Consider the following 14,124-nt stretch of genomic DNA (forward strand, 5'->3'; position numbering starts at 1 on the left):
AGTCTAGCCAAATTAGACTAGCTATTCCTTAAACTTGACATGTCATCTGACTCTGGCTCTCTCTGGCTCTGGCTCTGGCTCTCTCTCTCTCTCTCTCTCTCTCTCTCTCTCTCTCTCTCTCTCTCTCTCTCTCTCTCCTGTGTGTGTGTGTGTGTGTGTGTGTGTGTGTGTGTGTGTGTCTCCATCTCTCTGTGTCTCTGTCTGCATGCATGTGTCTCCAAATATTCCTAGGATATTTTATCTGGTTCTGTCCTTTCCCTTCTTTTCCTTCTTACTATATATAGTATACCTAGATATGTGCACATCACATCCTCTGATGAGATTCTAAATTTCCTGAGTATGAGAAACTGTTTTTGTTCTTTATAAACTCAGAGCATAGCACAGTGCCTTGCATACTCAGTGCTTAATGGGAGTGGTAAAAGTCTATTGCTCTTTACATTGTATCATGTTTGTTCAATAACATTTATTTCAGGATAAGAGAGAGCTGACAGTGATAAGAGAAAAACATCAAGATTAACAATGGCTTGGTGCCCATCTCAGAGGAGCTGGATCAGTCTACATGACTTGGGTAGTGGAATTTGTCAGCACAAAGAGGCAGATCAGAAGAATCGGATCACACCTGCAAATAATGAGTTTAGAAGCTGATGTTGAGAGTGAGGATTAAAATGCTTTTTGCTGTCACTGAAGAACAGAGAAGTTTTAACTAAGCTATTTGACAAATTTGTTGCTTTAAGTGAGTTGGTGTTTTTAAGTGATAAATCTTGTTTCTACAAAGCATATACAAACATCCAGAATATTTTCAATTAAATCCTTCACAAAGTACAATTGCAGAAAATAATTAAGTTGACCATAAAAGAATGATTGAAAAATCACATCTCATACTTTGGTTGCTTTCCATTCCTTCAAAGAAATGATGGGAATTTTCTAATGATTGCTTAAAAAGACAATGTCTTTTGATCAAAGCTTTGTTGCTGTTTTAAATCCCATCTTCGTTTGTATTCGAATATAGTTTTTAGAGAGCGGAACTGATGCCATTTTTTTGGCTTTACATCCCCAACACCTGGTACAAAAAAAGATGTTTAATAAATGTCTGCTTAGATTGAAATATGCTATTTTTTACTTTTTTTTCTTCCTTTCTTTCCTTCTTTCTCTTTTGTTCATATCTTCTCACAAAAAAAGAACTAATATGGAAATGTTTTACATCATCATAATGCAAAATCTATATCAAATAACTTATCATCTCAGGGAAAGGGGAGGGAATGAGGATGAGATAGAATTTGGAATTAAAAACAATTAAAAATTGTGTTTACATACAAGTGGGGGAAAATAAAATATTTTTAAAGTAAATGCTTGTGGGGCAGCTAAATGACATAGTGGATAGAGCACTGATCCAGGAATCAGGAGGATTTGAGTTCAAATCCGACCTCAAACACTTAATACTTACTAGCTGTGTGACCCTGAATAAGTCACTTAACCCCAATTGCCTTCCAAAAGAATTTTTTTTTAAATGCTTGCTTAATTGAATTGAATCTGCATGTCATGGCATGGAGGGGAAAGTTCTAAATAGGGAATAATATGATCTGATTGATTCAAGATATGCTATTTATTACCTGTGCAATCTTGGACAAGTCACTTAATCTCTCTAGTTGCTCATAAGTAAAATAAAAGGGCTGGATTTAGACCAATATAAAGGTAAGCACATTAGATCTATAACACTATAAATCTATAAATGTATATATTTAAAAATTAACCCTACGAAAGAGGGGTGATAAAGGAGAAAGTAAGATCAAAAATATCAGAAATGTGTAAATAATCAGAGAGAAAATTCTTTGGAAATTAGAAGGAATAGGTTATATCCAAGGAAGGAAACTCAGTTTCACAGGAATAGTTATCTAATAAAGGCAAAGGAAGAGAACATTTATATCTGAAGGTGTCAGTTATCTGAAGAAGATTATTAACATTTGAATGTTTACTGCAAAAAGTATTTTGAGATGACAGCCCTGTTTATTTTCTGGTTTATTACTAGTTATAGTTTGAAACACAATTGGATTGATTCTGAATGCAAAACATGTTTATTTAGTTATTATGCTGTCAGGACGTATTAGGCCTTTTACTTTAGGTTTCTCCCTAGGACTGAGTGAAAGCTCCATGATAAAACCTCTAATCATAGAACTGTTTTATAATTATAGCCTAGGTAAGACGAAACTTGGACTTTCTTCCAAATGTAAACTTAACCTGGGTGGGTAGGGAACTTTACTGATAATCATGAACTAAATTAACTCAACTGGAATTTCAGGTATCTATTAAGAGAGAAATACTGCCTCTCACTCTTTTTATACCAATGTGAATTCCTCTATTGCTATAACTATGATTTCATCTGAGGTTTTAAATCAAATTGAATTCATGGTCTATGAACACATTGGAGAAAGAAGAAAAACCTTACATATCAGGCATTTAAATATATGTTGTTTTTTCAGGAATAGGTTATGTATGTATGCTGAGACATATGTGTGGCACCAAGGTGACTATTTGTGATCTATGATTTCTTACTACTTGTCTCTATCTTTTTTCATCTCCTCTCATTATTTCTCTTTTTTTTTTTCATCTTCTCTTTCCCAATCCCATTTTCTTTCTCTTTTTTCCCTCCCTCTGTCCCCTAGCTAACCCTCAAACACTGTTAAGAATTCAACTAGTGATGACAGGATTAAGGGGGTGATTGGCTCCCGTGCTAAAAGCTACCAAAACTGTCAGCACAGGTAATTTTACAAATGCAGTACTTAGATCTAACTTCTGGTTATATGTCACCACCACTGAGAGCTAGCACAGCATCGAAAAGGAGGGAAGATGGGGGAGACAGACAGATAGACACAGACACAGAAACAGGCATAGATATAGAGACACAGAGAAAGAGAGAGACAGAGACAGAGAGAGAAACATCGATCCATGACAACTGTTGAACAAAAAGAAAGATATTGAAATTTGAAGCTAGAAAACTGAAATTAATAATTATATCCAAGTTGTAGTTCCACAGGACAGGGAAAGGGTTTGAACCAGTGATTAAATTGTTATAGAAAACTCTAGATTGAGAAATTTCCCTCTATCAATGGAAGTCAATGCCTTATCTGCAATTTATGGTCTTAAAGAATTGCCTAGAGTCCCAAGAGAGTGTCATATATGTGATGCATGAATGTGTGATATGGGACTTAATTTCAGGTCTTCCTGACTTAGATACAAGTCCTCATTCTATGACTTAATGCTGTCTCTTATTTCCAGCTCCATTGTGTCCATACATGGACACTCCATCGTTCACAAGCTGGGATGAAAATTCTTTAAAATATTGTTATTGCTTGGGGCCACATATTCTTGCAGAGATGGATATAGTCCTAGAATCTAGGTTTCTAGAAATCTAATTCACAGTTGTTTTTTCTCTCACATGACATGGATCAGTAATTAAGTGAATAATTAATATTCCTTCCACTGGTACAGAAAAGGAAGGACCTTGTTGATAAGAATGATGAGACAAGAACTATTCAGCTAACTCCCATTAAGAGAATAATATTCATATGCTCTTTAATGCAAAAACAAAAGAAATATAATCACAAGTTTTAATCATTATGGTTTTTATTCATTTTCCAACAGATTCTTTTCTTACACTTCATTTCATAGAACCTAACTCCAAAGGCTAGGGTTGATGTTGCCTAAAGGCAAATATATAAATCTGAGTTGAAAAAAAAATATTTTCTCACAGGAAAAAAAAACTCTTTAGTTTAAGGGTAAAAGATCTTATTAAATGGAGAGCAAACGTTGAATTACGATTTTTGTGCAAGATATCTGAGACTCCTATATATCCACTATCAAAGGGAGAAGTCTTAATTCAAATTTACAAACCAATTAAAACCATTTCCCACCTCCATCCCTACCTATAATTAACAGAGGGAAAAGTACTTAAGAATATAACTTTAAAATCAATAAAGCCACAATATTCTGAGTCCACTGATTCATAATCTAGAATCATATGACTAGGTTATACTGATTACCTTTGAAGAGTTCCCAGTATTGGAGCAGGGAACACACTTGATAATTCAATAAAATTGTTGAACCAATAATTTTCAGTAATAGTAATATGTATCTACACAAAGGTGTATTGTATACATCTATATGTACATAGTAGAGAGATTATGTTCGTTAATAATAATACATATGTGCATGCATATATATATGTATAATGAATAGGTCTAACTTAGGAGTTACTTAAAACTGCACTGATCCTTAGAATGTTCTTGAAATGTATAAATATATTACATATATGTTTATCTATATATTAACATATGCATAAGTATACATTATTATGTGTGCATGTATTTGCTTTATTTAGGGTTATGATACATGTGTGTATATGTTATAGGCAAATGCATACAATTTATGCCTCTGTATAATATATATATGTATATCATGTGTAATACATTTTGTGTTTATATATATATTATATATACAGACATTTATGTATTTTTTTAACTGGACAATACAGTTTGCTGCTGATGAGGAACTCTTCCAATAAAAATGAACCTCTTCTCTGTAACTTGCAGTCTTAAAGAGTTGCTTGGGGCACTAAGAGGCCAAGTGATTTGCCATACATAACCAGTATGGGCCAAAAGAAGGACTTAAGTTCATATTTTCCTGACTCCAAAAAACCCAGTCACAGTGTCCCTCCATGCTAATAATGATACTTTACGTTTTAATCAGGATCACAGAATTTCAAATTTGAAAGAGATCTCAGTGGCCACATCTAGAAGGAATTCCCATTACAACACATTCAACAAGTTTTCATCCAGCCTGTGGTTAATGACCTTGATCCTATAAGAGTGAAGAATCCACTCCCCTCTACTTTTGGCCAACTCTCACTGTTAGGACATTTTCCTAACATCAGGCTTCAGTGTGCCTCCTTATTCTTCCTTTCACCTAGGACTTGAAGACTCCATTGAATTTGAGGCCTATGGAGTCATGTTAGCTGAAGGAAAATAAACTTAACTGTTGACAAATATCTATGTGGGAACATGGGAAAGACACCTCTACTACTCCTAAATTTCACCCACTTGTGTTTCTGCCCTTTGAAACCAAGAAAAAGTCTAATCACTTTTCCATGCCATGTCCTTCAAATACTTGAAAACAATTATCACTGCTCCTCTAAGTCTTCTTTCTTCCAGAATAAACACTCCCATTTCCTTCTTCTAATTTCAAAAATTATCTAATGTAGCAAAAATAAAAGGGGTGGGGGGCAGTTGGGAACTTTCTTTAATATGTGACAATTTTTAAAATCTACAGAGAATCAATGCTTTATATATTTTAACATTTTCATTGTATGCAAATAAGACTAATAATTAGAAATTAATATCTGCTCACAAAAATAGGCCTGGAAGAATACCTAATAGAAAACAATTTATTACTGGTTAGTTTTACCACATTATTCTTAACAAATATATCTTTTTTTTCAGATTCTCATTTTCCCAGATAGCAAAGCTTTAGCATACATGCTTTCACCCAACTAATCCACCTTCACATGCATGCAAAAAATTATATTTTTTTACCGGAAGTAGGAATCCTTTGGCACTGCATAACTGGTGTTCTTGCATCTAGAGCCAGCATTACAAAGGAGGCTTTGGACAAAGGGATAAACTCCTTGACTTGGCAAGTTACGGGGCTGCAAATAACCTATGTATAAATGCAAGAAAGAAAAAACTATGAAACCAGAGTATAGAAAATATACAACAAAGACAGCTGTGGAAGATATTTTTAGGAAGAGAAATTTCACATAAAGTACTAGGGTATAGTGGAGATATTTCTGAGTTATTAATTAATGTTAAGACAAAAATTCTGGACATAACTCTATCAATTAGTTAGGTGGGCAGATTTTGAAAATGTGAATACAACAATATTAAGCATCTAGTGACTTAGGGAAAGACAAAAAGAAAACATCCCTTGCATAAAAAAATAGAATAAAATGTCATATCTTTTTGCCCTCTCTCTGACATAGTGTTGTCCTCTGTAAGATGACTGGAACACAAGAAACCTTAGTAACTTGAAGACATCAATGATTCTACTGTCTCCAGAAAAATAAAGAGTATCAGAGGTGAAAAGTACTCATCCCACAATTCCTGCAAACAATCTTTATATTACGGATGATGGAAAAGGAAGAAGGATCCTGTTTTTCCTGCTATTCCCCTAAGAAATTTTCTACCTGATTCCTTCTCTTCCAAAATCATCTTCCTCCATTCCCAAATCTCAATTAGAAGCAATTCATTATAATTTAGCAAGCATTTATTAAGCACCTGCTGTGTGCCAGACACTGTATTAAGTACTAGATAAACAAAAACAAAAGTAAAAACGTCCTTGTCCTCAAGGAGCTTACATTCTCCTAATATCACCATTCTACTAATTGCATGGATTTACAATATATATGAGAGAATGTGTCCTTCTCAAAATCTCAAGCACATATACTTCCATCATTCAGCACATTGACTATCCAAAGAAAAGGCAGAAGTGTCCTGAATTGAGAACCATCTTGAGATTTATGACACCAAGTGATATTGAGAGGAAGCAGTGAAGGAGGAAGAAGGCAAAGAAAAAAAATGAGTGGAAAATATTCTACATTTTCCTAAATGCAATAATATCTAGCAGTCATTAATTAATAATCCAGGTATTTTGCATTTTTTCTTTCTATATACATTTCTATGCTTAGCACAACAAAACCCTATTTAACCAATGATTGAGAATTAGGATGTTCTCAATAGAATACTCTAGTTAAGTGAAATCTACTAAAATGGCAGTCTATTATATCCTTACATAGGATACAAATTTTACCCCCCAAAAAGATACAATTAAAATATATTGAACAATGAAACTATATTTAATATAATTTGATATTTCTTTGACAATTGCAGAAGTGATTGAGAACTTTAACATGCCCATGGTTCATTATTAAAAACATCAGTTGTACATTATAAGAAAAACTCAAGATTGATTAGATTCTGAAATACTCAGTAATTTCTTTTCTTTTTCATTGAAGTAAATATCAACTTATGTCATAAAAATAAAAGTAAGAATTTTTTTCTAAATTCAGACATTTGTGTTTTATGATAGTTTAGGACTTGGATAATTATGGGTCCTATTAGATAATTGTATGGTTCTACAATGTCTTGTTCCATACAAAAATTAGGCAAACTATACTTTTAAGTAGCACATAATGAAATTAGTGATGGCATGAGACCACATCCCCTAGAGAGAAGGAAAGCAGTGTGTATATTAGAAAGAGAAGTGGATCTAGTAACAAAAGACCTATGTTCAAGTACCAGGTACAACTTACAAATCTTGTTTGTACTTCATTTTCAAAGAGTACCAATGGCACCACAAGTGAAATCTTGACTCATTGGTGAATTGGATTTAAGTGAGGCAGAATTGTATAAAGTTATCAGTCTCTCTCTTCCTAAGCCATCAAAATCATGATGATGGGCAATAACCTAGGATGTAGTGGATGATACTGGCATCTTGATATCTGAACAGTCTCTAAGAACTCCATAGTGTCTGTTTTAGTCACCTTCATGCCATTGGAAAAAATTGCTCTTATCCACCCATCTACCAGGAGAAGTCTTCACATGCTTTGAGTAGACATCCACCTAATTCACCAACAAGTTTGAGATCTGTCAGTTACACTCAATCTCTACTGAGACAATTTACCAGGATACAGCTACTGTATATGCTACAGCTTCTTGGAGCTATCCATGATAGTTGGGTGAAAAGTGGATATCAAAGATAGATGAGCAAATCTTCACACCAGAGGTTCTCATACTCCTAGAACACTCCATACACCTCTTATCTAGATCTCCTAAGATGAAGGCACCCTACTCCCAGGAAGGGTTCCCTCCCATCCTGCAATTTTGTCTACTTTGTTACTGGCCTTACCTTCCCTTGATTGACTTCATCTTTAAGATTGAACATACTGAGATAATTACTCCTTTTTTCCTTTGGCTCCATCCAGAGGATGGAAATCTTAGTTCACTCTTAAGACTAAACAAGTGAGAGGGCACTAACATCTTTCTGCTGCTCCTTCTCTAACCCAGCTCCAAAAACTATGCCGTTTGTTTATTTCTGAAGTCATTTGTTTTTTTTTTTTTCAGTTTCAGTGTCTGCATGATTCCTACCTTACCACTATGAGTCATTATGAAGAGCATTGGCGCATTGAAAAATTGGTACCTTTGGAGACTGTAAGATTTCAGGTAGGATTTTGCAGCTATCTAGCCTGGCAGAAAAGTCCTAGAAGCTGTGCTCAGAGAATCAGGATGCCTGAGACTGAAGCTTGGATTTGGAACTGAGACTGTGCTCTATAGGAACCTAGCTAAATTATGAACCTAATATCCTCCCCAGAGAAGCAAGTGGATTTAGGGGAGATGGATTATGTCACACATGTTAGGCAATTAAATTTGTATATTTGTGATTATAACTTTAGAATTAAATATTCCATTGTAAAAGCTAATCCAACTATAAGCACTTAAATAGAACTGGGGTGAAAAGAACCAACTCTATCCTTGACAGTGAAGACTAGAGCCAATGGCAAAGAGTCTACATATCCCAAACCCTTCCTAAGGAAGGAAGGAAGGAAGGAAGGAAGAAAATTTTTATTTCTCTTTCCTCTTCTTTTCCCCCTACTGATCTCTTAGGCCTCTCAATAGCACTCACTGGCCTTCAATGGAACAGAAGGCAAAAGGATTTGATGAGCCCTTTTGGACAAAACATTACCATTCTGGTTTCTACTCTACAACCTCTTTACTCTTCCATGTCCATTCTCCCTCGTCCTTTCCCCTTCAGTCTCTCAGGAGAACATATTTCACTTTATAATATTTAATACAAAAAGTTTACATACTTCCTTAATGGAAACATTTTATTTTTCTAAATTTTATTCTAAAACCCCACATTTTAAGACAACTTAACCTTTAACAAAGAATTTCCCATTCAGGACCTTTAAAGGCTACCAAGGTTTCCTTGTAAAAATACAGAAATTAATTGACTTCAAGTCAATTCTTAATATCAAACAGCCTCATTCAATGTATCATGTAAAAAACTTTCATTGACTTCCTGAAGAATTCCTTGATCAAAAGAGTACAGATTAATTAAATTACAGGATTGAAAATTCTTAAGTAAAAGAATACTGTTTTAGAGATTTATTGTTTTCACCAGATATAATTTAATTGGATCTCCAAGTGAGGAAAATCCCTTTACCAATGCAAGTTGCCATATAAAAGTTGCAACTTATAGTCTTAGAAAGACTTGCATTAAGTAGTTGAGTGACTTGTTGAAGATCATAAAGCCAATATGAGCCAGAATTTGAAGTTAGGTCTTTCTGATTGCAAGGAGAGGTAGTTCTTCTCTATAGCACATCACTTCTCCCATGTTTTATATATAATGAATAAAAGAGGAAAAAAGTCTTGCTTTATACAATGTTTTAAGATTTTTAAAGTTCCACCATCCATTTTGCAGCTGGGAAAACAAAACATGAAGAAGGGAAACAATTTGCTTTTAGTCACACATCTTGTCTCAGAGATAGAATGTGAACTCAGGTTTTTCCTGATTCCAACTCAAGCATTTTTTCACTATACTAATCAATCACTGTATTGTATTTCACCTTCCCCTGATCCCTCTCCCCATCTCCCAATCCTTCCCCTCTACCAGTAAAGAAAAAAAATTTTAAACAGTAGATGTCATAGTAATGAATCCGTCAAATGCCGTATTTAACTGTAGGAATGACCTTAGGTCTTTAAAGGTTATAACAAAACAACGGAACATGAATGCTACAAAATTGGGATGACCAAGAAGTGCCCTAATACTATCTGACATGTTCTTTCTTTGCATAGGTAGAGAATATAGATATGGGGCATTGTACACAATTTCAGACTTTCTAATACATTGGTTAGTTTGACTGAACTTTTTTCATTTTGTTTTTTTTATTATTGTTATGGGATAGCTCTAAGGTTGAGTAAGAACATACTAGAAGTCATATGAAAAGATGCTCCAAGTCATTATTAATCAGAGAAATGCAAATTAAGACAACTCTAAGATACCACTACACACCTGTCAGATTGGCTAAGATGACAGGAAAAAATAATGATGATTGTTGGAGGGGATGTGGGAAAACTAGGACATTGATTCATTGTTGGTGGAGTTGTGAACGAATCCAACCATTTTGGAGAGTAGTTTGGAACTATGCTCAAAAAGTTATCAAACTGTGCATACCCTTTGATCCAGCAGTGTTACTACTTACTGGGATTATATCCCAAAGAGATTATAAAGAAGGGAAAGGGACCTGTATGTGCACGAATGTTTGTGGCAGCCCTTTTTGTAGTGGCTAGAAACTGGAAACTGAATGGATGTCCATCAGTTGGAGAATGGCTGAATAAATTGTGGTATATGAAAATTATGGAATATTACTGTTCTGTAAGAAATGACCAACAGGATGATTTCAGAAAGGCCTGAGAGACTTACATGAACTGATGCTGAGTGAAATAGAGAGGACCAGGAGATCATTATATACTTCAACAACAATACTAGATGATGACCAGTTCTGATGGATCAGGCCATCCTCAGCAACGAGATCAACCAAATCATTTCTAATGGAGCAGTAATGAACTGAACTAGCTATACCCAGAAAAAGAACTCTGGGAGATGACTAAAAACCATTACATTGAATTCTCAATCCCTATATTTATGCCACCTGCATTTTTGATTTCTTCACAAGCTAATTGTACAATAATTCAGAGTCTGATTCTTTTTGTACAGCAAAATAATGTTTTGATCATGTATGCTTATTGTGTATCTAAGTTATATTTTAATATATTTAACATCTACTGGTCATCCTGCCATTTAGGGGAGGGGGTGGGGGGGGTAAGAGGTGAAAAATTGGAACAAGAGGTTTGGCAATTGTTAATGCTGTAAAGTTACCCATGTATATATCCTGTAAATAAAAGGCTATTAAATTAAAAAAAAAAAGAAAATTATAAAAAAAAAAAAAAAGAACATACTAGAAAATTTTTGTGATATAAAAATGAGCATATCAAGGTTTTTTAGAGAAAAATTACATTTTTTGGAACATAAAGAATAGCTAGTTAGCATTTGAAATTAGAGGGCAAATATTTATATTTGTACTAATGTTGAAGGATAAATAAATCTAGACTTTCACCCCATAATATGAATGATAGAAATTAACATGATTTGTAGAATGCCATTTTACTAGGAAACTTTTTTATGTTGATTAAACCCCATTAATTCCTTCAATTAATATTTTTATGATATGGTTTCTAAATACGCTAAGCTGGACATGATAGAGCTAGATATAATGTTCTAGACCAGAGAATAGTGGAAAATAAGGATATGTAGCCTGAAGAATAGGCTTGGGGAAATTTAACAAATTTTCAAATATTTGAATGGCTATCATCTGAAAGAGTAATTATGCTAATTTTACTTGGACTCAGGCCTCTCCCCTATCCAAGCTATCACAAAATATTGCTAAAACACACAGATCTCCTTATGAAGTTTCAGTGGATCCCTGTTGCCTCTAAGACAAAATATAGGCTACTCTGGCATTAGCAGAATACCAACCATTCTTTTGAAACCAATTTAAATTTTTTTTTGAATGACTGGCTAACTACATAGTTTATTTCAATTTATTGGGAAGAAAGTTTGATTTACTTGCCACAGCAGTGCCCTCTATATACTCCAGTCTAAATTTACTCTATGTTTGGTATATACAGACTGATCCCAATTCCATGTGTGGATTTCTCCAAATTATGGACCATATCAAAGGATTAGATTTTTATTATTTCCATTAATATTTTTCATACTTCTACCAAAATTTAAATCCTTCAAGAATAAAAGATTTATTCAGTGTTGATGGTCCCCCTACCAGTACAGATCAGAAATCTTCTACCAGTCTAATAAATAATCTTTAAGAGTTTCAGTGACTAAAAAATCCATTACCTGTGGTCAACCTGATAAAAAGATTCTCCAGACTTAGCTAGACTTATTAGTGTATAATTGACATGGAGTTCATTAGCAGTCCTTTCCATTCCAAATCTTTTCAGTTTACTAAGATCTGCTAGTATGGCATAGCTTCTGAAAATCCAGTGTTACCTAAATGTTTCAGTGAGGCCCTAAATGAGGTTCTGCTTTGCTTTTTTAATAAAAGAAGATTAAATATACTCACAGTTATCTCTGTGTCTTGGAGGTTCCTGGAAGCGAATCACCGTCAGAATTAGAAATAATGTGCATGGCCAGAGAAATTCAGAAAGGGATAGGACCTGGAAAAGGATGCAACAATGTTAGAAATTCATGGTGACTATGTTTCTCACAAAGGTGAACTGATATGGTTATCTACTATATAACAACAACCACAAAAACTAGTATTTACTTAATGTGTAACCCTCACATCAACCCTGGAAAGCAGGTGTCATTGCTATCCTAATTTTATATATGAAGAAACTGAGGCAGATAGAAGTGACTTGTCCAAGATCTCATACCTATTAAGTGGTTAAGACTAGATTTGAATTAAGGTCTTCCTGACTCCAGATCTAATACAAACTCCACTAGTGGAGACCAGCAACTCAAGGAGAAAAAAAAGGCAAATGTAATGAAATAGCACTATCCATTGTTTCCTTTGCAGAATCCTGAAATTGAATCAAGGGATTTCAAAAAGAAAAAAATTAGTTATGAGCCAACAAAAACAGCAGATGATCCATTTACTTTACTTCATTGTCTGTATTGGTCATGCACATCATAAACGCTCAACTATGTAGAGAATCATTATAACCTAAAAATAATCATGTAACCAAATAATTTTTGATAGGCAAACAGTTGAATATCAGCTTCTCTTGCTAGAGAGTATATAAAATAACTGTATTGATTTATCTTACTATTTGCTAACGTTGTTGGGGTATTATATTAATGTTCATTATGGATAATTTGATATAATCCAATCAGTTAATAAATATTTATTAAGTACCTACTATGAGCCAGGCATTGTACTTAGTACTGAATCCAAAGGTGAATGAGATTTTTTTTTAAAAAATCATAAATATTAATAGACAAGATTGTTCATTATAAATATCCATTAACCTAGCTAAAATACTAAATTTCAAACGTGGAAGAAATACAAATAAAATGACCGTTCTCCCCAAATAGCCCCTATTTCTGGTAATCACAATTGCAATATGCACTCTTTTAGGGGTAGGCCCTAATACTGTCATTTCATTTATTCAGGGAACTCCTGAATGAGGAAACTTCCTTTACTTATTCTCATCATCAACTTCTTTGCAACTTACAGTCTTTTATTGTTCAGTGGTTTTTTTTCAGTTGTGTCTGACTCACTATGACTACATTTGGGGGTTTCCTGACAAAGATCCTAGAGTGGTTTGCCATTTCCTTCTCTAGATCATTTTACAGATGAGGAAACCGAGACAAACAGGATTAAGGGATTTGCCCAGAATCACACAGCTAAGAATATGCATTTCAACTCAAGATGAGTCTTCCTGATTCCAGGCTATATATACATACACACACACACACACACATACATGTTACTGAAATCTTGGACAGCACTCTGTCCAATACCCAAAGCACTTCTGGGCTTTTAAAAAAGATTTTTAAAGTTTTTTTTTAAGTTCTATATTCTGAAAAAACTATAAAGGTATTTATAAACAAAATCCATGTAATCTAAAGACAATACTCTTCCACTATTTAAGCCAATATGTGATAAATTAAAACCATCTCCCTCCCCCCTTCCAAAAAAAAAGGTTTTTTACTTAGGTAAATATAACACATAGAAGCATAATATAAATTTAGATAAATAGAGTAGAAGCACCTTGAGGTCTAGAACTGTTCTGTTCTTACCTTTATGTATCTAGTACTTAACACAACTTCTGGCACAAGTAAGATGTTTTAAAAGGGTTCATTGGGCTCAATTACTGTTGAGCTGAACTCTTGATGGAGGGAAGACCATGTGTGAATATTACTATATTGTCTAAAATATGATTAAATTTCTGAATACTGAATAGTGAGCAAAATGAATACATTCCTTCCTGAGTT

At 34.0% G+C, this 14,124-nt stretch overlaps 1 protein-coding gene across 1 annotated transcript in view; it reads right to left on the bottom strand.

Annotated features, from left to right (window-relative positions):
• The window catches only part of ABCA13 (ATP binding cassette subfamily A member 13), a 504,928-nt gene that overhangs the window by 468,296 nt on the left and 22,508 nt on the right, over positions 1 to 14,124 (bottom strand). The window contains exons 2-3 of the mRNA XM_031957225.1: positions 12,248 to 12,341; positions 5,586 to 5,709 (exon numbers count right to left, since the gene is read on the bottom strand). Of these exons, the coding sequence (XP_031813085.1) occupies positions 5,586 to 5,709; positions 12,248 to 12,341 (218 nt within the window). The remainder of the gene's footprint in view (positions 1 to 5,585; positions 5,710 to 12,247; positions 12,342 to 14,124) is intronic.

Source organism: Sarcophilus harrisii, chromosome 1 (genome assembly GCF_902635505.1).
Source record: "Sarcophilus harrisii chromosome 1, mSarHar1.11, whole genome shotgun sequence".
In the NCBI taxonomy this organism is placed as follows: Eukaryota; Metazoa; Chordata; class Mammalia; order Dasyuromorphia; family Dasyuridae; genus Sarcophilus; species Sarcophilus harrisii.